Source organism: Mauremys reevesii, linkage group 11 (genome assembly GCF_016161935.1).
Source record: "Mauremys reevesii isolate NIE-2019 linkage group 11, ASM1616193v1, whole genome shotgun sequence".
Classification (NCBI taxonomy): Eukaryota; Metazoa; Chordata; order Testudines; family Geoemydidae; genus Mauremys; species Mauremys reevesii.
The window spans coordinates 59,268,450-59,290,454 of record NC_052633.1 but is presented as its reverse complement, the minus strand read 5'-3'; the positions used below and the strand labels follow the sequence as shown (position 1 = coordinate 59,290,454).

At 41.8% G+C, this 22,005-nt stretch overlaps 1 protein-coding gene across 1 annotated transcript in view; it reads right to left on the bottom strand.

The window, feature by feature from the left end:
• The window catches only part of LCT (lactase), a 28,311-nt gene extending 11,910 nt beyond the window's left edge, over window positions 1–16,401 (bottom strand). Inside the window, exons 1-10 of the mRNA XM_039493758.1 lie at window positions 15,741–16,401; window positions 14,467–14,546; window positions 13,006–13,089; window positions 9,693–9,795; window positions 8,446–8,524; window positions 6,976–7,684; window positions 5,544–6,189; window positions 2,289–3,851; window positions 865–1,133; window positions 353–643 (exon numbers count right to left, since the gene is read on the bottom strand). Coding sequence (XP_039349692.1) covers window positions 353–643; window positions 865–1,133; window positions 2,289–3,851; window positions 5,544–6,189; window positions 6,976–7,684; window positions 8,446–8,524; window positions 9,693–9,795; window positions 13,006–13,089; window positions 14,467–14,546; window positions 15,741–16,401 — 4,485 coding nt within the window. The remainder of the gene's footprint in view (window positions 1–352; window positions 644–864; window positions 1,134–2,288; window positions 3,852–5,543; window positions 6,190–6,975; window positions 7,685–8,445; window positions 8,525–9,692; window positions 9,796–13,005; window positions 13,090–14,466; window positions 14,547–15,740) is intronic.
• Between the last annotated feature and the right edge of the window lie 5,604 nt (window positions 16,402–22,005).

Sequence of the window (22,005 nt, the reverse complement as noted above, 5' to 3'; positions counted from 1 at the left end):
CCTAAGTGTACTTAATCCTGCCTCAGCATGGGGGCCTGGACAAGATGACCTCTTGAGGTGACTTCACCTAATAGAATTATAAAAATGTAGGGCTGGAAAGTCTGTACCGTATTACAGGTGTAAAGTCACATGCATAAAAAAAAGCCCAATATGGCTGAAAAACTAAAAAATTGGATGGTAACAGACTGCAAATACCAATGGTGATTGAACCTGGTAATATTCTAAACAAAAAGACCTCTCAACCATGCTAGTAGCTGTGTCCATTGCTTCACACTGACAACAGACATTCTAGGCTTCAATATGACACACAGGTAGTGGCAATCCTGAAATCTTATTATATATAGCTGTTTACCTGAGGTTTAATATTAGATGCAAGGAGAGCATCAATAAGCCTCTCATAATAGTTTAATCCAGCTTCATTTACATGCTTTGTAGTTCCATCTGGGAGAACACGGGGCCAGGAGATTGAAAAGCGATAGTGAGACACTTGAAGAGCTCTCAGACAAGCCAAGTCCTTCTCAAGCTTGTGGTAGCTGTCACAAGCTACATCTGCATTTTCATCATTGCTAATTTTCAAGGGAGTATGAGCAAACTGGTCCCAAATGCTAAGTCCTTTCCCATCTGCTCTCCAGGCTCCTTCAATCTATAATTATATAAAAACAAGTTATCTCTTGATTTTTGAAGTTAAATTCCCATTTTAGGACATATTTTATTCTTAAGTGTCTTTGCGTTCCCCCAGTCTGATATTAGCTATTATAAGCTCCTCCTATTTTACTAAATCCCAGTTTTATAAAAGCTTTGAGTGTCCTCTGAAACAATCAATTGTTCACTGGTAATGTACAGATGACATTATGATCTCCTAACCTGATATGCTGCGGTTGCTACGCTCCATGAAAAATTCTTTGGAAATTCCCCATATAAAAACTCATCCTCTTTTGGTAATGGGATCCCGTTGTTACGTATGACTTCAGCATAGTACACTGCAGAGCGTTTGGGGGTCCTTGGCCTGTTGGGATTTTCAAAATCAACCTGGTGCAGTCCAAACCTGGCACTGTAACCATGCAACCATTCAAAGTTATCCATGAGAGACCAAGCAAGGTATCCTCGAAGATTAACACCATCCAACTTGTAGGCTGAAAATATTTTAAAAAACAAAACAAAACAGTTGCTTGGATAACATATGTGATAGAACAGTATCAGTGAAGTATCCTAATGTAAACTACAAGGTATTGCAAAGGATTCATGTGTGAACACGAACACTTGATGACTCATACACCCCTTCAGGAAGTGGGACTAGAAGCCCCATCCTCAAGCTAAAGGAGACCTTCCTTAGCTAGTAGCTTTAGAAACATCCCTTACTATTTGGGTGGGCTAGTCCCTAGAGGGCAATATCATACATGCAAAGTCAGTACATTACAGCCTGGTTTACCAATTGGCATTATCAGAAGATAATGAAGGCTCCAATGTCTTTTCTGTTTGTTCTAGTTTAGAGATGGGAGAGGAAAAAAAGACAAAACCCTTAATCTGAACACCCTTAAAGTTTCTCTCAAAGTCCAGAGCTGAGTTTCATGGCGCAGCATCATCTCTAGTTTAGTTACCTCAGTTAAAATCATCAACACCCCTTTTCCCCCTTAAGGCCTGAGTGTAGAAAAATCAAGGCTCCATGCCCCAGATCCATAAGGCTGCACTAAACGATGCCTAGCTGCAGCAGTTCCCCAAGGGTCTGTTCTAGAGCCAGTGGTTCAGTATTTTTTAAGACAATTCCCTTTCTCCTCTGACGCTCTTACGGGGCCTAGGGTGGTACAGGCTGGCTCTTCCACACCTGGAGAGTCCCCCAAACCATGGAAATCCCCAACATGCTGTTTAAGCTAACTTTGCAGCTCACGGAAGGGACAACAAAAGTGAAAGCTTCCTAATTCAGAACCACCATTGGATGGTAATTGCTAGCTATTCAGGCCTGACTCAATATATCCATCCAAGAAGCATCAGCCAGCGTGGCATAAGAGAAGAGAAAGAAGGGTAAATGAACGAGAAGGGAAGGTGAGCATAAAGGAGCTGAGAAAGCTCAATTTTTGTTTGCAAAACTATTTGCAGGGTGACCTCCAATTTAGACCTGGCAAAGCTGCACATTTCAGTCTAAGCATCTTCAGTTCCTGATGCGTTAGGGAAGACAAGGGATGCTTATCTTTTAAAAGGCATTCCTCACTGGGAGAAAAAGCAGGCCTGGAGCCCATGATGGTGGAAATCTTTCATCATCATGCTAGCACTAATGTAAATAACCCCAATACCTTTCAGAGCTTCATCGATGTATGTTTTGTAGTAAAATATCCGGTTAGTGTCATCAACGTCAGATTTGGTCTCTGTTCCCACCCCATTTTCAGTTACGTAAATTGGGGGATTGCCATATTCCTCTTTAATCCAATTCAGCAGCCTCCTGAGACCCCAGGCTACAGGTCTCATTTCTGTAAGTGCTGAGGTAGGCCAGGATGAATCAACCTCCTCCAATCGCTCCTGGTCATCCTCATAAGAGAATGGTTTTAGCCTGGTGGTCTTATGCTTTATAATTTTGGAGGTGTAGGTGTTGAAACAGAAGACGTCAGCTGTGCCCCTGATGTATTCTCTCTCCTCCGCCGTGAAAGCTGGCAGACGGGAGGATGGCAAGTTCTGTAGCTCACTCCTGTTCCCTATTGTCCACTTCATGGCCTCTGGGTAGTCCCCATTTTTGAAAATTGGGTGTGCGAACCACCCTAGAACAAACTGCAGATAGCGATCTGCTGCTTCCACATCTCTGGGATCATCCAGTGTCTTTGGTTCAACCCACTCAGTACTGAGGCTCAAAGAAATAACCCCTTTCTGACTTGCTCTGTATTTACGGTCATACATATGGTAAACCTTGGCGTGAGCTTTTAGTAACGTGTGTGTAATCTTATAGGGAGTGTGACCTGGATTATCCTTCACATTTGGTGGAAGATCTCCTACCCCATATCCAGCCCATGCAATGACGAAGGGTTCATTAAAGGTCATCCAAAATTTCACTCTGTCTCCAAAAGTCTGGAAACAGAAGTCTGCAAAACTATCAAAAAGTTCAATCAACAAATCATTCTCCCAGCCACCAATGTCCTGGAGAGCCTGAGGCAGATCCCAGTGGTACAGAGTGACCATAGGAGTGATATTTCTTGCAGTCAAACCATTGATAAGTCGGTTGTAATAATCAACCCCGTGGCTATTTATGGAATCATTTCTTCCACTAGGAAAAATGCGAGGCCAAGACAGAGAGAAGCGATAGCTCTTTACCCTTAAAGCTGTCAGCATGTAAAGATCTGCAGCTAGTTTGTTGTAGCTATCACAAGCTATATCTCCAGTCTCATTATTTTTTATGTTCCCTGGGATGTGGGTGAAGTTATCCCAAATGCTAGGCCCTTTGCCATCCTCATCCCAACCTCCTTCAATCTGGTAGGCAGAGGAGGACACGCCCCACGTAAAATCATCTGGGAAGGTTCCATAGAAGTACATGTCCCTTTCAAACTTAGTTTGGGGTGAGAATTTTTCCCAAACAACCTTTGCCTTTGAAGGTACGTCAGACGCTGGTAAACTGAGTAACCTTGGTGGTGGGGGTGAATCACACGTCAGTGACTGAAGAGATCTGTCCATGACTTCTTTGGGGAAACCATTCTTTTCAATAACACTGGAGAAGAAATATGCTGACTCCTTTGGTGTCCTTTGTCTGTTGCCATCTTCAAAATTCACATGATGTAGTCCAAATAGTTGACTGTAACCCATTGGGCCTTCAAAGCCATCAATCAGGGATCGGGCAATATATGTCCGAACATCAACTGCATCTAGCTTTATAGCTGTTAAAATACAATAGAGAAATACGTTAGACTTTGAATATTTTTATGGACAATGGGCAATATTACACAAAGGAACAAACAAGGATACAGTGACACACCCAAGGATGCATTGTGAGGCTAAAGAAAAGTATCTCATGTATCCGAGACCACCAGTAACCATAACACATTGTAATCAATCTCTGTACTGTGCAGTATTGTCAGTATTGTCATCTATGTCAATATATATTGCGTGGAGGACAGAATCTAGGATCTTTTGAGTCCAAAAAATCTGGCCCATCTGGCACCTGTTAGTTACAGGACTTCTTTTTATAAAGCAACCACTAGGAGGCAGTGATAAATGCACTCACTATCCTGTATTTTTATAATACTTAGAGCATGCTGATTTTTTTAGTAGTTGTTTTTAGAAATACAAAATATTAATTTTTTAAAAAATATTTTGGTTTTTTGTTTTTTTTTTTTAATTTGGAGATGCACTTGCTCAAAGAAAAGGAACTGTGTTAATATTGTGAATATGTTTCCCCTAGCTCGTTTTCTTTTTTATTTAAGAAAAACCTCAAGTCTCCCTGGCTGAGCGTTTCCAGGGCAGTAATCTATAACTTGTTTATCACTGAAAACGATGATTGGCAAGGCACAATTTGTTGTACTTACAAGAGGTGGGAGGGAGAAAAATCAAATTAGTTTTCTATGTGCATAGATTTAGATAGTTTCAAAACTCAGCTATAAGCTGGCCCAACAACCTAGTCATGGTGAGCTGTGCTACCATGTGGGAGATTTTCAAAGGCACAAGTGGCTCTTTGGTGCCTAACTCCCCTCACAAGTCAATGGAAATTAGGTCCCTAAGGACTATTTGTTCCTTTCAAACCCTCACTTTTGATTCCTTCTTCTGGCCCCTAAGCCAACATGTTTATATTTTGAAGGTCAAGTGTCTTTAGCCACTGCAAATGTACGGCTCTCTTATGGACCTACTACTATACTGAGACAGAACTGTCATGTAAATTCAGTGCTGACTGGACTTTCCTGGAGAAAGAAGTCCTATAATTAACCACAGAACGTGTATAGTGGGGCAGCAGTGCCAGCTTCCTCACACTGCCCTACCAAGGTGCATCCACCTACAACCAGCAGATGGAGATTACCAACAGCGGTAGGTCACCAATCACAGTTAATGATACTGAGCTGCTTTGTAAAGCACTTTACACTTACACACACACACAATGATGTTTTCATACTCTAGGCAGAGATATGCCAGTCTTCTGCACTTTGGCCCTGATCCTGCAAGGAGATCCAATCTGGTGGATTCAGACACTTGCCTAGTAGCACATTGACTTCAATAGGGCTTTGTATAAGGACAAGGGTCTTCCCCCAGAGCTCAGTGCAGGGTTGGGCCCAAGCGTGCCTGCATTACATAGTATGCACAGAGAGAATACGGTGGGGGAGGTAATATCTATTATTAGACCAACTCCTGCTGGTGAAAGAGAAGTTTTTGAACTTACACAGAGCTCTTTTTCAGGTCTGGGAAACTTATTCAGGCCTGGTCTGCGGGATCAAGTCACATCTAGTAGCTGCAGTTGACAGAGGATGTAGCTTTAATGGTACCACACAAGTGGGAATGTTCACATGTTGTCACAAGTTTAAGTGAAAAAACACTGGCCCAATTAAATAACATTTAACCATTTAAAAATAAATACTGCATACCTTTCAGAGCCTCGTTGATGTACAGCCTGAAATAATCCATTCTCTTCGTGTCATTAATAACATCCCCTCCATCTTCTGTGGGCACACCATTCCCTGCTATGTAAATTGGGATCCTAGTCCCTGTATATTCCTGGGAAACAAACTTCAACAGCCTTCTCAGCCCCCAAGGGACCACTCTGATCCAAGATGAGGCAGTCTGTGGCCAAGAAGAATCAACATGTTGGGAAAAGTTCCCAACATTCTCATAGGCTGGAATACAGGTGTCATTAACTGCAGTGCTGATCAGTCTGGAAGTGTAATGAGAAAGACCAAAGAAATCTGCAGTTCCTTTCACTATGGACTTCTCTTCCTCACTAAATGAAGGGAGGATGGCAACTGGGATAGAGCACTGCTGGTTCGTCTGTTGGATCTGGGACTTCAGGATATCTGGGTAGTCTCCATTAACAAATATAGGGTGAGCAAACCAGCCTAGCATGAAATGCATGTAGCGCTCAGCTGCCTTCACATCCTCAGAACTTGTTGGGGTCTTTGGTTCAGCCCAATCTGAATTCAGCACAATTCCCACTTTACCATGCTGCTGGGAACGATATCGGTCATCATATAAGTGCCAGGCTTTTGCATGCGCCTTAATAATTGAGTGAGCCACCTTGGGAGAGAAGAAGGAGGGAAGTAGTCACAGCACTGCACACAGGTTTGGAGCCAGCAGTTTAAGAACTTTTAGATATTAAGATTAAGTACATATAAAAATTAAACATTCCTACCCAACATAAAACCCCAGTCAAGTTCATAGAAAGTGCTACATAAAACTAGTTTGAATCCATTGAGGAAAGAAACCTCTCCTGACACCTTAGCCGCAAATGCAGATTCAAGCTTTGAGGTTTGAAGTTCAGTCAACTTATTTCATAGCTGTGACAAGCAATGTTAAGAAGCTGCCACAGTCCAACCCAGATACACCTTCAATTCAGTTGCAAGTGGAGTCTTCGCTCTATGTATAGGCCATTGCACAAACACATGGCAGGATACAGTACCTGTCCTGAATGTCTTGCAATTTAAGGTTGGGTTTTTCAAATCGCACTCCCATTGAAATCCAACCTCCTTTGGCCTCTTTGAAAATCCCAGCCTAAAATGATGAGTGATGTGACAATAAAGGCTTTGGGAGGAGAGGGATACAAGCAAACACATTCATTCTCTTTGTTTTGCTACAATTAAGTATTAACTCTTTATTTGCCTATCAATCAAGCCCTTGCTAATTAGCAGATTTCTTATAAGTGCTGCAGTATGGATGTATCTTGATGAGAGAGCGCAGGCCTTACATACAGATCATTTGAGATTTCCCCACCACCAGGTCACAGAATCAACACAAACAGAATGTAATCAAAGAAAAAGCACAACTACAATAGCCCCAAGAATGCAAGCTCCTCTTTGTGGGTACCTTATAAGATGCTACTCCTGGATCAGTGATTCCCGGGGGATGCTGTCCAGTGCCATAGCCAGCATAGCTAATGACCCAAGGTTCATGGAAGGTAATCCAAAATTTAACCCGATCCCCAAAGGTGGCAAAGCAGAAGTCTGCATAGTCTGCAAAAGTATCAATAATGCTTTCATTCTGCCATCCACCGAGATCTTGCAGTGTTTGTGGGAGGTCCCAGTGGAACAAGGTCACCATGGGCTCAATATTAGAGTCCAGTAAGCTGTTTATCAATTTATTGTAGTAATTTACACCTTGGGGGCTGAAGCTGTTTCTAATGCCAGTGGGAAAAATCCTGGGCCAGGATATAGAAAACTTGTAGAGCTTCGACTGAAGACCCCTGAGCAGGTAAACATCATAGTCAATTTTGTGGTAACTGTCACATGCCACATTTGCGGTTTGATTCATGTGGACATGACCTTGCTGCCCAAACCAGTCCCAAATACTCTCTCCTTTTCCATCCTCAGCCCAGCCTCCTTCAACGTTAAAGGAACCAGTGGATGTGCCCCAGAGGAAACCACTTGGGAAAACATCATGCACAAACGCGTCTCTCTCCAATTCGGACTGGTTAGCAAAAGTTTCCCAAACTGTTTGATAGGAGGAGAGAGGAGCAAGAGCAGCGGCCTGGCCCTCTTGTAGTCTTTTTTGGATAGTTGTATTAGCTACATGGGGACTAGAGATTAAAAAAAAAAAATGTTAAGAGAGTCATGATTGGTGGCATTATTACAGATTGCAGACTATACGGCTAATAAATAGTCATTTCTTTTTCAGCTCCAACATACTAGCTACACTGTGCTGTCTTAATGTTCTAATCAATCCAATGGTCAATTGTCTGTCACTTCTGGTGTACAATTGACTAACTCTACAGACTTGCACAGGAGACATTTCTAAGCCAGCATTTTGGGTGCATATGACCCGTCTGACTACACCTGGGTCAAAGATGAAGACAAAACCCTTGTGGCGCATATTGACTCCATGAGCACTGCACTTACTAAACTATGTAGGTCATGAAACCCACAAGGGCTAAATTTGTAATCTGAGGAGCTTACAGTAATGAACGATGCTATTGCAAATCTCAAAGACCCCCTGTACAGCTACTATACTATTATACACAGCTACTACATACACTTGTGTATAATCCAACTAGCCTCACAAGAGTGACAATAAAACACCTTCAAAAAGGCATTGCATTGTAAGCTGTAGTGATGGGGGCAGGTTCTACAGGAGTACAAGATACTCCGTTGGGCCTGATGCAATCTCAATGGATGAAGAAGAAAGAAATGCAGAGCATTTCTAGTTAAAAAGAAACTGCATTTAAAAATGATTTGACTAGCATGTTTATTAAAGGCTTTAGGACACCATCTGTCTAGCACACTGTCTTCTACAGGACATGAGAGTTTATAAGACTTCACTTAAGGAACAAAAACTGTGTACCTAATTTTATGAACGGATGAGTAGTTTAAGAATTCATTAACATCATATCCCACTGCTAATGCTTTGTCTTGATTAATTGCTGAAAGACAAGAGAAAAATACAACTCAGTTGCAAGAAAACATGTGACTTCTGATATTAGCCAGTTCAGTTCCCCATATGTACCTGATAAACGCTTGTGTATGTATAGATTTGTCTAAGTGCTAAATAGCTACAATAAAAGCTTCTCCCCTAGCTACTTTGTATTGTTATCCCATTCTCATTTTTTGCACCTTCTTTTATTCTCACCTTTTACCTTAGCAGTAAAACTAGTGATGATCTGTGGATTTATGGTAAGCACTCAAGTTTATGGTAAGGATAACACTTTTAGGCAGGCAATTTCAGGATTGCTTTGGGAGAGTGAGAATAGTGATCTTTGTTTTGTAAAATTTTGGTAAAATAACAGCAGTTACATCCCTCTCTCACTCATCTCTCCTCCTGCACCTTGGCAGTTAAAAACAAAAACAAAAAAAAAATCGGGTTGATACATGTGCAACTCAACCAAATGACTGTAGGCATAGCCCTCCAGGCTGGCAGTTAGTCAGGTACGTGGGAGCAGTTCTGGAGAAGTAAAGCTCTGTCTGTGCGGGAGCACAGGCTAGCAGTTAATCAGGGAAATGGTGGTGGTGGAAGGTTCTAGATTCTACCGGCAGGCAGCTTACCAAGCTGCTCCATTTTCCAGACAGCTCTAAGAAACCTTAAACCGATGACTTGTGGGAGCGTGTGTTGTGCTGGGAGATTTATGCGAGTGACGAATGAGGGATGTGTCAAAGCCTGGGATTTAAGAAAATGACTACACATTACGTCGGGATAAATTACGATATACATAAGCTCATGGTTTGAAATCCAGTCTTTTAAAAACTGCCTCTCCCAATACTACCTGCTTGGGAAGAGAATATTTGAGTCCCCGAAACATTAGCTTTATAGTTTAGATCGGATGCTCAACCGAAATGTGGCTATTATTATTACTTCTTGTTTAGTGGAGACTAAAGGAACCAACCAAAATCAGGGACCCATTGTACAAGGTGTTGTACAAACAGTAAGACAATTTAGGCAGACAAAACAGATAAAGTATGGGAAGAAGGAAATGTTACGTTGCATTTGACAAATGGGGAACTGAGGCATAACGATTAAGCGCCTTGCCCTACATCTTACAGGAAGTTTCTGGCAGAGTTGGAAACTGAATCCTTCCTTCTGAACATGTCACTTACCCTGGAAAATGCCAGCTACTGTTATAAATGGGTTCTCTTTCATGGAGTTACATTCATGAAGTTTTAGACCAAAGAGTAAAACTTTTGTGTTCTCCTTGATAGTCTGTAAGACAAAAAATGGCATCATGCTGTATGAAGGAGATAAGCAAAGGTACAAGTTTGGCATTTATTATTTTCAACATGGGATACAAAACCTGATAGAATGCCTACAAAACTGCACGTCAGGGATAAGAATGTTTAAAAGGCAGATTAACACATAATCAAGAGGGGGGGTGTGTGAAAAAAATTCGCATTGCTTGTACCACAAAAAATACGTACATATATACACACGTATGCAGCCTATTCAATATTAACCCTTGGATATTTACTTTGAGAACTGGCTTGTTTCCTGGGAGGTCTCCAGGTGGTACTGTGGGGTGGAACATATATAGCCAGAGGAATGAGGGGATCAGGGCATATCTGCCAAACCACATGGCAGACTTGCCCAGCTTCCTGTTGCTGCTGAACTTTGCATTCTGCTTCATGCTAAGCAGTAGAGGCGGCAGTAAGGCAAGATGTTCAGAGCAGCGTCTAGGGCCAAGGCAGACCTGGCAGAGACAAAAGTGGCTCAGTGCTCAAGAGGTCAGGGACATAAGTAGGGGGAGGGGAGAGAATATAAGGCTCATTTAATGCCTGCTTGGAGAGTGGAAGCCTGTTAGTGCCTGGGAGAGTGGAGGTGAAAGGCTCATGGGATTGAGGGAAGGCATATGGAATAAGGGAAGGGATTGAGAAGTGAGATATTTGGCACCAGTCTCCATCCCTACTTTTAAGGAGGGCTGGTCAAAAAGGGATAATTGGGGGGGGGGACAAAAACAACCTTTTATTTTCAAAACACTAAAGTTTTGGGGGGTTGATTTTTCATTAAAAAAACCTATAAAAATAAATAAATAAATAAATAAATAAATAAAAAAGGTCTTAGCTAAGAAATTGTTTCAACAACAACAAAAATGGTTGGTCTAGCTGCAAAGGTTAACTGGAGGAAGTACTGTCAAGTGGCCAGGGGACTAGGGAATCCTGTCTTCCATTCTTGGTTCTGTAACTCATTTGCTGGATGCACATACACCAGTAAATGTGGTAGCTGTAATTCATTACCTGTGCCAGAATTGATAGGAGCACTAATAGAGAGAGACCTTTGGTACTTTCATCGCTGTGTGATCTAACCTTATTTTGAGCCCTGTCCTTGATAATGTTTCCACCATTGCTATCACAAGTAAACAATTACACATACAAAGCTTGTTAGGGCAGTTGTAAAGCCAGAAATGAATAAAATAGTGTCCCTGTATGTAAAATGGAGGCAAAACTCCTTGCCTACCTAACAGGGATGCTGCAAAAATTTAGTGAAGCGCTTTAAAAGCCTTGGATAAAAGGCAGAATGTAATTTCAGTTGCTCAGTGCATCAGTGATTGCTGCCCAAACTGCATTTTCAGTGCTTTCAAACACCTGTTTTAAGTTAAAAAAGCAGTAGCGACATGCCAAGGAGCAACACACAGCTGTTTCCTGGCATGGCTGTTGTCTGATCTGTGGTGACAAAACAGAGCCATTTAGCTATGCTTCAGTGAGAGTGTGGATTTCCCCGGCTTTGTGTGGCTTGTAGAAGCAATGTCTGTGGATTTCTCAAAACAATGAGCATCTTTTAAACCTGTTTTGTGTTTTGCATAGATGATGCACAGGCAGCTTCCCTTCTCTCTCTCTCTCTAACATGGCCATCACTATAACATCTGGGTGCTCAGTGAAGAACAACTGTCATGTGTTTAAGGCACAGGACTGGGAGGAATTAGGAGACTTGGGGTGTCTTCCTTGCTCTGCTGCTCACCTGTTATGAGACCTTCAACAAGACACACAACTTCTGTGCTCACATCAGCAAAAACGGGAATAATGTATGACAGGTGACAATATCCTGGACAAATTTGGTGGAATTAAACGTAAATCAATAATGTTTATCTTAACGTCTTTGGAGCTCATTGTACTAAAAATGCAATTGTTTGTGTGTTGGTGATTGTATACAGCTCCTCTACGAAGAGGGGAGTGCTAATAAAATTCCTCCAGTTATCCGTTCTTTGAAGCCACCCTCTGGAGAAGTACACATACACTAGTTCAAACTGGATTCTACAGGAACCACCAGACAAAGAAAGGATTTTTGGATAAATAGCCAACAAGCTCAGGGCCTGTTTCCTGATCCAGCAAATGAACAGGACCTGTGGTCCATGGAGGTCCCCAATCCTTCAGGAAGGGTTGGAAGGACTGGGTTTACTGAGCCCCCCTAAGACTGGGCATTAGTTTTGAGCTGAGGCTGTTACGAACTTGTGCCCATAGAAGAGACCCCTTTGAGGGGTTTGAAAGACTTATCACCTGTCAGAGCCCAGAGTGATCTCTGGCAATCTTATTAGCACGTATTCAGGTTCTTTTACTGTTTTAATGTGTTTTCTCTGTAGTGCTTTTACCTTAAGAATAAAATAGTCCTGCATAGGAAGTGCTGCAACTTATAACTGTTGGTCATTACAGTGTGTGCCGTCTCTGAGGGGAGAAGCAAAGCAGGTCTGCTTACGCAGCCTGTCTTTTGCTAGTGAAGTCACAGTACAATCAGGGAGCTATGCAGACTGGAAACATCCCAGTCAGGAGGGAGAGAAAAACACTGGTCCCCATCCAAGCAAGGCAACAGCTACTGGGCCGGAAGCCTGACAGTGGTGTCCTTGCTGGACCACTAAATGTAGGTGCAGTTTTCCTCAACTGTGACAACATACACCTAGCTCATAGAGGATTTAAGAGGGTAAATTACTTTGAGTTCCTCATATGGAAGTGGCTATAAACAGGCATTAACTGTAAAATGAATTGTTTCTAATTGATTAATCTTTTAAAGACATTACATATAACCACAGCTAGTGGTTTCAGCAGTTCAACAGAATTACAGTATATGGGCAATAGTCTTAAACCCATCTACTCCACTCTACCATTGATATGTTATCTCATATTAATGTTAACCCCAATAATAATCCTTTCCATTTCCTTTGAGGACACTTGAAAAGTAGCTGTGAAAAAGAATGCATTTCCCCACATGCAAAATATATTTAGAACATTTTTCCCTTTGGTGAAGATCTCTACACAGTAATTTAAAACATTAAGAGCATATTTCTTTCCTCAGTTATACAGTCACAAAATTGCACTGGCACAGGATTTGCACTTGTGTAACCGAATGCAGATTGGATCCCTAAAAGTCCAAAGCAGTCTAGAAATCTCTATAGTACTATTTTTACTTTGAAACATTGCTCAAAATTACCTGTAACTCATTCAACTTCCTTTTTAAGTCTACTTCCTTTCTACAGTTGTACTGCAGGCTGAGAGAGAGAAAATCTACAGAGTCCTGGAAAGAAGAAAAGGCAAATCACTACTCCAGAAATAATTTTTGCTATTAAAAATTGCTTAGGAAAAAGAATCATTTCTTAATGTCTCCTCTGAATTGGCACTATCCTTAGAATGAAGTATTATATAGAAATACCTGAAAGATTACCAGTGATTCTAGTTTTAGGACTCAGAAGTCCTACAGAAATAGGGGAACCAGGAAACAGTATAATTCCTACCAATCCCACTGGACAACAGGTAGAATCAAAGTGTCATTTGGTTTACAGCTGTAAGGTTGTTTCTCAGGACTACAACAATATGGAAGCTGATCATATGATTCAAACAGAGTATTTTGTGTGTTTAACATTTATCATTTGCAATTAGTTATTAAATAGTCAAGACTGAGAAAGTTCATGACTAGTCTTGGCAATGCAGATAAAGTTTTGCAACAGGGTTCAGAACAGTTTATTAATACACACCTGGAGAAAGTACATTTTTAAAAGCCTTTGGTAGTGCCACACCTGCACATATTGTCTCATTATTTCACTTGAAAAGCAAATGAATGCAATGCCTAAGAAGTATTTGGTCACTGCTGAGTCCAGAAGATGTTGAGATTGAAATCAGACTAATAGGTAGTGTTTGATCTTTCCAAAGAACTCAATACAGTAGAGAAGAGCTGTTATTTCCAGTCAGATGAACTCTAAACTTACAACCTACCACTTCAACTGAGCCCTAGCTTGACAACTGGTCTGAAGGGACTGGTTTCTCTCCAGACTGTGCCAACCGGACATACTTGGCCAACAGAGCATGAATAGCTCAGGTTGGAGCCATTAGAATCATCACAGCTCCTACAAAGCTTTTAGAAAAATAAAGTTGGAGACAAGAGTTAAATAGGAAATAAAACAGGCAAAGTGGATTTTTACTAGTCAGTATTTAAAATGTGAACTCTTATTAATTGGAATCACATGGAAAACAACAGTGTGGCATCTCTCTGCAGTAGCCTTATAATACATGCAGAACATGCACATTATTACAGCTGCAAATTGTGAATGAAATTTATCATCAAATCTTTCAAAGGTTTGGATCCTAAAGTAATTATGCACCTGTGCAACTTTACTGGGACTACTCATGAGAATGAAGTTACTCATAGGCTTACATTTTCAGATGAAGATTTAACTGACGAATATAGTGTCTATGCTTTTTAAGTAATGCTTACCAAACAGGACAACTTGGTCATTGTTTAAAATTAGTGCAGCTTCACATGATTAAACTACTGAAATAAATAGACATTACTAAATCAGATAGATCAAATTACAACTGCAATTAGCATTTTTTTAAGGAATAAAAACTTATCAAGTTCAAGTTAATAGACAAGAATTCCAAGAAAATAAAGTATCACCCTAAGAGAGGCTAAAAAAGATTCCAATGCTGCACTCCCAAAGACATGATCAATTTCCAGTGCAATGGACAGTTTTCCATCTGAAAAATACAGAAAAAAGTGCCTATTATATCATTTACTTGGGGGAAGGAGGGAAAAAAATGAAAGATGCAGATTCACAGTACATATATTAGAAACCAATTTTTCTAGATTACATTATTTAAAAGATGTCCACTGGGGGGAAGGGGGGGGAAGAGTAGGAGTTCAGCAAGTGTCCTAGACTGCTCAACACCAGCTGCTGATCGCACAGAGCACTAGTGGAAAGCAGGAGTTCAGGGAAAGAGTTCTAGGTCTGATGGGTCAATTTTTAAACTGTTCTGGGCTGAGAAACTAAATGATCTACTTAAAAAAGTCCCTAAGTTGAACAATTTCAGGACGGCAAGCTTCATCTCTACCCAAAACCTATGCACTAGCATTAAAAGAATCTTAACAAAAGCCAACAAAAAGAAAGCCCACAAAATATGGACTAAAGGGGAAAAAAAGTCTTAAGCCTGGTTTGCTGCTAGAACTGGATGGAGAATGGTCATTCAGTTTCACAGAGAATTTATAAATTTCATTTCATTCTGATTAGGAATGAAAACCAAAAATTTCAAAGTTCTCTACAACAGGGAATTCCCATTCTCTGCCCAGTTCTGGGAACCATAGCTCTAGAGCACTGTGCCTGGTGGGTGGCTCTAGATTCACAAAACCTTGGAGCCCAGACTCCCAAGGCTTCCTGGCTTCCCTTAAATCCACCACACAGACCACCAAGGAGCTTGGCCAGGCAAGATAGCCGGAAGCCAGGGAGATTTCCCACTGAAGCTTCCTAGGAATTTCTTTTGTCTCTATGAGTTTAACTTAAGAACATAGAAAAAAGCCAGCAGGAGATCCGGGTCTTTGAGGGGTGAGTGCAAAGCTTTGAATTAAGCCCTAGGTTATGCACATTTTAATGTAGACCATAACCTTTAGCGCACAATTTTCACTTCTTTAAAAATGTCCAAGATACTCTTAAGCTGTTAAAGAAAACAGAAGGTAATTTAGCTATTTCTCTATGGTGTGAACTCAACTGGGGAATACTTTGTTATTTTAAAATACAGAGATTTCAGAGAAACTGGTCATTCAAAAATGTTTCTATAGACATTTTCGCTACTATCCCGAAACACACACACACACACACACACAGCCATTTACAGTTTCATCACTTCACACACTGTTTAGGAAAGTCAAACAGAACTCCATTCCCATTTTCTCTTTACCTTTTGAAGAATATTTTTCATGGTAGATTTTATAAGCTTTTTCATGTGCAGCAGCTAGACTCTGGAGAGAGGTCTGTGGATCATCATACGGCAGGCTCTCAATGATCTCAGGCAAGTCGCTAAAAGTGAGCCACATGTCAACCATATCACCAAAAGAACGGAAGTTAAACTCAGCATATTCCACAAAGAGGTCAGCAAAGGTCCTGTGCTTCCCAAGTGTGGACTGTGTTAGCACAACCCCAGGCAAATGCTTATGATGCAGAATTATCACTGGCTTAAGGTTTGCAGCAGTAAGAGTCTTAAGAAGTTGTCTATAGCACTGAACTGTAGCCTCTTCTGGATTCTTGGCATTCCCCTCTGGAAGGATGTGTATCCATGGCATAAAGATTTTATAATGTGTCACACCACTTGCGTGAAGGTGGGAGAAGTACTGTGGCAGAGAAGCCAAAAAAGGCTGGTGGCACAAAAAATTATGTCCTTCATCCACTACAATATTAAGAGCTTCTTTGCCTAAGAGCTTGTTTTGAAGATTTAAATTGCTTACTGACTCGTTGTTTAGGGGACCAGCAATGGCAATAAAACCCTGAACTAGTTTCCAGTCTACCCCACAACAAGGAAAAAAGACAAGAAAAATTAACACTACCTTACAACCTAGATCCATCTTTGCTAACCTGCTTGAGAGAACAGTTGCTTTATGCTATTTATGCTAGAGCAGAAATAATAAAATTAACCTTTAGCTTGCATTATCTATTGTGCAGATAACATGCCCACGAGCACCTAGCACAAGGATGATAAAACAAAGATATTTTTAAGAACACTTCACTGTTGCCCCACTTAGCCAGGCATAGGTTATGCAAACATAAATATGGTTGGTTACCTTACAGTAAGGAAGGTGGTTCTTTGAGGGGTGTTATCCATACAAACTCTACTCCTAGTGCTTAGATAATAATCCTTTGAACAGCAGCATCTGTTGGGGCTGCACCTGTGCCCCTGGAGCATTGTGAGCACTGTATCTGAGGATATAAAGCAGAGGTGGCCAAACCATGGCTCGTAAGCCACATGCGGTTCTTTTACTGTTAAAGTGCAGCTCATGGAGCCCACCCCATCCTCCCTCCATTCTCCACCTACTATACTGGGGAGGGTGAAGGGAACTTGGGACCTCTGCCTTGCAGCAGGGTGGTGGGGTAGGAACTTCTGCCCAGTGGGGAGGGGGGGGGTCTTGGGGCTTCATCCCTTTGGGGCGCACCTGCTGGGGCTCATGACTTCAGAAGGAGCAGGGCTGAAGCCCTGAGCCCCGTCAGGCAGCTCCTGCTGGGCTGAAGCCCTGAGCCTCAGCAGGTGTGCCCTGGCTCTCGAACTTCTGAAGATTGTTGTATGCAGCTCGGGGGGTAGGGAGGTGTCAGTCAGTTTGGCCACCCGATAGAGAGGGTGGGGATATCTCAACCACCTCTCAGTTCCTTTGCCAATAACGAATCCCATGTGACAGGACTCTGAACTAATGAGGATGGAAGGTAGATTGTGGAATGTGTGTGGCCAATACATCTTGAAGAACCACAGTTAGTGTGGGGGTGAGTATCCATTCTCTCAGAGTGATCGTCACAAAGATTCCTCTCTTGATGGCTAGCAAGCAATATCCCATCCTGGGAGGTGGGTAAGAGTATAGTAGAAGGATTTTGTTTGTATTTTGTATAATTTAGAATGAAGGATAAATAATAATAATGTAGCATGTATTAAATGTACTGATGTATGATTTGACCATATCCTGCCAGCCACCCTTTTTTGAATCGGGGAAAGGAATGGCCTAATGGGCCATTGGTAGAGATGCATCAGCCAGAATCTGTGTCTAGGCAGATTTCAAGGCAGTAACAGACCTTTTAGGGTCACCACTTTGTTGTAGGTTTAGCATTTTAAAATAAGAATATGATTGTTTTTCTCTTGCATTGCAATTTGATGTTCCTGTTCAAATGTTCTGTATAAATCAATTCTGTTGTGTGTGACAGAATGAGGAATGTGTGTGTTAGAAGATAAGTGTGAAGGCCCAAATCAGATGTTCTAGGGAGGAACTGACGATAGGTGCAAGGGCGCCAGAAGATTACAACACGCAAATGTCAGAAGAGGGCAGATTGACGACTCTAAAGATGAGACAGGAACCTATCAATAGGGACAAAATAGTTGTGATCAAAACCAGCATGGGATAACTTCTTGAGAGACTTGATGAAAGAAGATGATAAAGAATGGGAAGGACAATTTAAGAAAGCACTCATCAAATAACAATTGATTACACCATGACTATGCAAAACTCATTGGTCCCAGTGAAGGAAAAAAAATCACTATATAAACAGGGTGCCTTGCCACAAAACTTTGGGTTTGTCCTGCCAAGACTTCCCCAGAGCATCGTGTCATGACCGACAGAACCTGGCTCCTACCTACCCGTGATCAACCTAGCTGGCCACAAGATTGATCCAGACTCTGGACTGGTAACTGTAACATCGACTGGCAGGACAGTGTGAGTGTGACTAAATGCATATGCTAATTGTTGTATCTTCAATAAATGTGGCGTATTGCCTTTTCCCCTGAAAAAGATCCTGTGTGCTTCTTACAAGCATAACAAGAGGAGTCCTATTTCAAATACCAGCTGAAGGACAGCCCCAGTGAAGCTTCCATCTGATCTGGAGCCTTGCACCAAGGCATAGTGAGTGGAGAAGGTGTTGACTGACCTTCAAGTCAAGAATCATACTTTGCAAGAAGTTCTTGATAACTGGAAACTCGTAGTTGAAGCATCACCAAGGATGCTTTCAACAAGAAAGACCCACTTGCAGAGAAGTTAGATCTGGTCTGTTGCTTTGATCTCTGTTGGATAGCATGGACAACCAGACACCCTGGGATGGAATGCTGAAAAAAATATTTACATCCATCAGAACCTGGTATCTTCCATCTGCATACTTGGAGATCACAGGGACACGTGCAGGAGTAGCTCATATAATCTTTGCCTGTTCTAAAATCCCCTACTTGATTGGTAAGACCATTCTCCCCAACGAATATGGCTATAGCATGTCCAATAATTTATGCTGCTTTTCTGAGGGATATACAACATTCTAATCAGATCCCAAAACCCTTTTAGTTCATCCAATGGGGATATAGAGGGAAACTTAATTGTCTTTTCAGGGACAAGGAAGAAATAGCCAATGGCTGGAGGTCTTCTCTGCTAGGTTCTTGTTCCTCCTCCAACACTTGTTACCAGAATTGGTACTGGAGCCAGCTGGCTTAGTTGCTTTGAGGAAAATTACCTTGGAGTCTGCTGAGGAAGCCATTTTCCTAATGTATGGACTGATAACCCCAAGGAGGCCCTTCGGGCCTGCAGCCAATGATTTTAGTTTAGTATCCATTTATTGTGTGATGTTATGACTAATCAATGTTATATTACATATATTCATTGTATGTTAATCAGAGTTGATTTGTAGGATTATTAAAGTATAAAGACTGATCAGTATTTAGAGGAACTATGTAGTAGAAATGAGTAGGACAAGCTGAAATTCAAGAAACTGTGGGTTGATGCCTGCAAGACTTTAGCTTAGCTATTGGAGACAAGAAATGATGGTGTAAGTCAATGACCGAGAAATAACCTGAAAGATTATGGGGGAAAAAAAAGAGGTACCAACTGGTAATATTACAAAAAAGTATAGCCGGGAAGATTATTTGTTGTTACAGCACTTTATAATTTAAATTTATTGTATCCAGTACATGCCTTTAACTGTGAGATAAAGGTGGTACATCAATAACAAGAACCTACACAGCCTATAGAATTCGGAGTCTCTTGTGTTTCTAGGGGACACAGACCAATAAGAAAGAGAGGGTTGACACTTTCATGTACATAGGTAAAATGTAGGTATAGACAGACTAGCAGTATAAAAAAGGGTGCCTAGAGCAGGCAAATTGAGCTTCCTATGGGAAACTCCAGCAGGAACAACTCAATCCATGAGAGGTCCAGCAGACTAACACCATCTAGGAGGATGTATGTCTGTAGGTATAATTGATACATTGTACTAATCTTTAGGAATTATATATGCTGTGACATTTATAACTTCATTGGTAACTTTTATTAAAGTACTAAAAGACAGATGGCTCTTGTAACTGTCTGCATTATTTGCCTACGGTTTCATGTGTTCCTATGGACTGTAGAGCCAGAACAAACTGATAATTCTGTTGAACTTGAGCCTGTAGCTACCAGAGCAGAACCCACTGGAGTACAATTAACATTAAATAGAACAAAAGGCTACAGGCCCAAGGTTGGTAAAGTTACTGAGGGGAAGGAGGGCACACAGGAGGGTACCAGTTCAGTGGTTCCCTTCTGGATTCAGATTAATGCGCATCTCTAAAGGATTCCTTCCTTGACTGCCTGTTCACATCCCACTAGGTTATCTATGGTAGGGAAGGGTCACATTCCAACAAGAATAGTCAGCTTTCTCATCCTTTTCAGGATAATGTAGCAAAGTCCTCATCCCTAGAGGGAGCATGCCAGTCCAGCGTCCCCCAGCTGAGCGAGGACTGTGGCCAGTTCGAACAGGTGATGAAAGGAACCAGCTCTTAAGTCGGTCCAGGACTGGGGAATCTGGTACTGGGCCAAGTTAGCTGGTGCCAAGAATTGCCTCTCTGCCAGCAAGATTTTCTATATAGATGAGTCCATCGGTGCTGCATGTGTCACCAGGCCCCCAGTGGTTGGTACTGATTAGCCTGGCAACATGTTTCCTTGGTATCACTGCTGTCAGAGTAATCTGGTGAATGCACACATGCCAGAGAAGGGCCTGCTGCCTGAGCAATACCAGTAGCAGTGCAGTGCTGTATGATGCAACCATCTGTACATATTCCACTTTAGTGCTTGGGTTAGGCTCAATCTTAGGATATGAATTTTTTGTCTTGTGACCGTAGAGGGAGCTGCACCTTTCATCTTTGGTGCTGTGCTACCTGTGGCCCCTAGCCTCTGTTCGTCAGAGGATGGAGATGGATGGCAGGAGAGAGATCACTTGATCATTGCCTGTTAGGTTCACTCCCTCTGGGGCACCTGGCATTGGCCACTGTCGGTAGACAGATACTGGGCTAGATGGACCTTTGGTCTGACCCGGTACGGCCTTTCTTATGTTCTTCTGTTATGTTCTCCTGGGTTGGTGGCAAAATGGCACTAGAGAAGTGCCAGTGTCCAAGAAAAGGTGGTCTTTCCAGTTGCTTGCCAGGATCTGTAAATGTCTGCAGAGATACCTCCAGAAGATGTAGCTTCAATCTGCCTTCTCAAGCCTCTAGAGAGGGGGCTTTGAAAATGTCCTGTGAAGGGACCAGTGTTCAGCCATGTGCCCCTCTCCTAAGCACAGGAAGCACCTCAACCGGCTATTGTTGACAGGCCCTACTGAATGGCAAGAAAGCCATACCTTAAATTCTGGAGATTTGCCACCAGCCACTTTAGGCCCATGTATGGTGTACGGGGGAGGGGTCTGGCCCTGGTGCAGGGGGGGCAAGAATCCGACCAATGCCCTGAATCTCACTAAAACTTACTTTTATTTTTACTTTTTTTTTTTATTTTTTACACAAATGTGTAAATTAAACTTGTCTATATAACTAAAAAAAACCCACCTCAACAATAATAGGTCTAACTAAGTATCTCTGCAGGTGAAGACACGTGGACACCACAGAATTCTGCCTCGCAGGCATGGGGTGGCAAGTTGAGGCCCCCCTACCCCTTATACCCTCAATTATGGTGCTTGCTAGGGCCTAAGACAGTGGTTCTCAACCAGGGGTACATTTACCTCTGGGGGTACTTAAGAAGTCTTCCAGGGGGTACAACAACTCATCTAGATATTTGCTTAGTTTTACAACAGACTACATAAAAAGCACTAGCGAAGTCAGTACAAACTAAAATTTCATACAATGATTTGTCTATACTGCTCTATATACTATATACACTGAAATGTAAGTACAATAGTTATATGCCAAAAATGAGATCATAAGCATTTTTTCAGTAATAGTGTGCTGTGACACTTTTGTATTTTTATGTCTGATTTTAGAAGCAAGTAGTTTTTAAGTGAGATGAAACTTGGGGGTATGCAAGACAAAAATCAGACTTCTACAAGGGGTACAGCAGTCTGGAAGGACATGAGCACAGTCCCAATGGCCACTGCTATTCAAAAGAATACAATTTCACACGTGGGCCCCATTCACAAGTCAGCCCTCCCCTCCCCACACCCCAAGAATGTGTGGACAATCACTCCACCAAAAA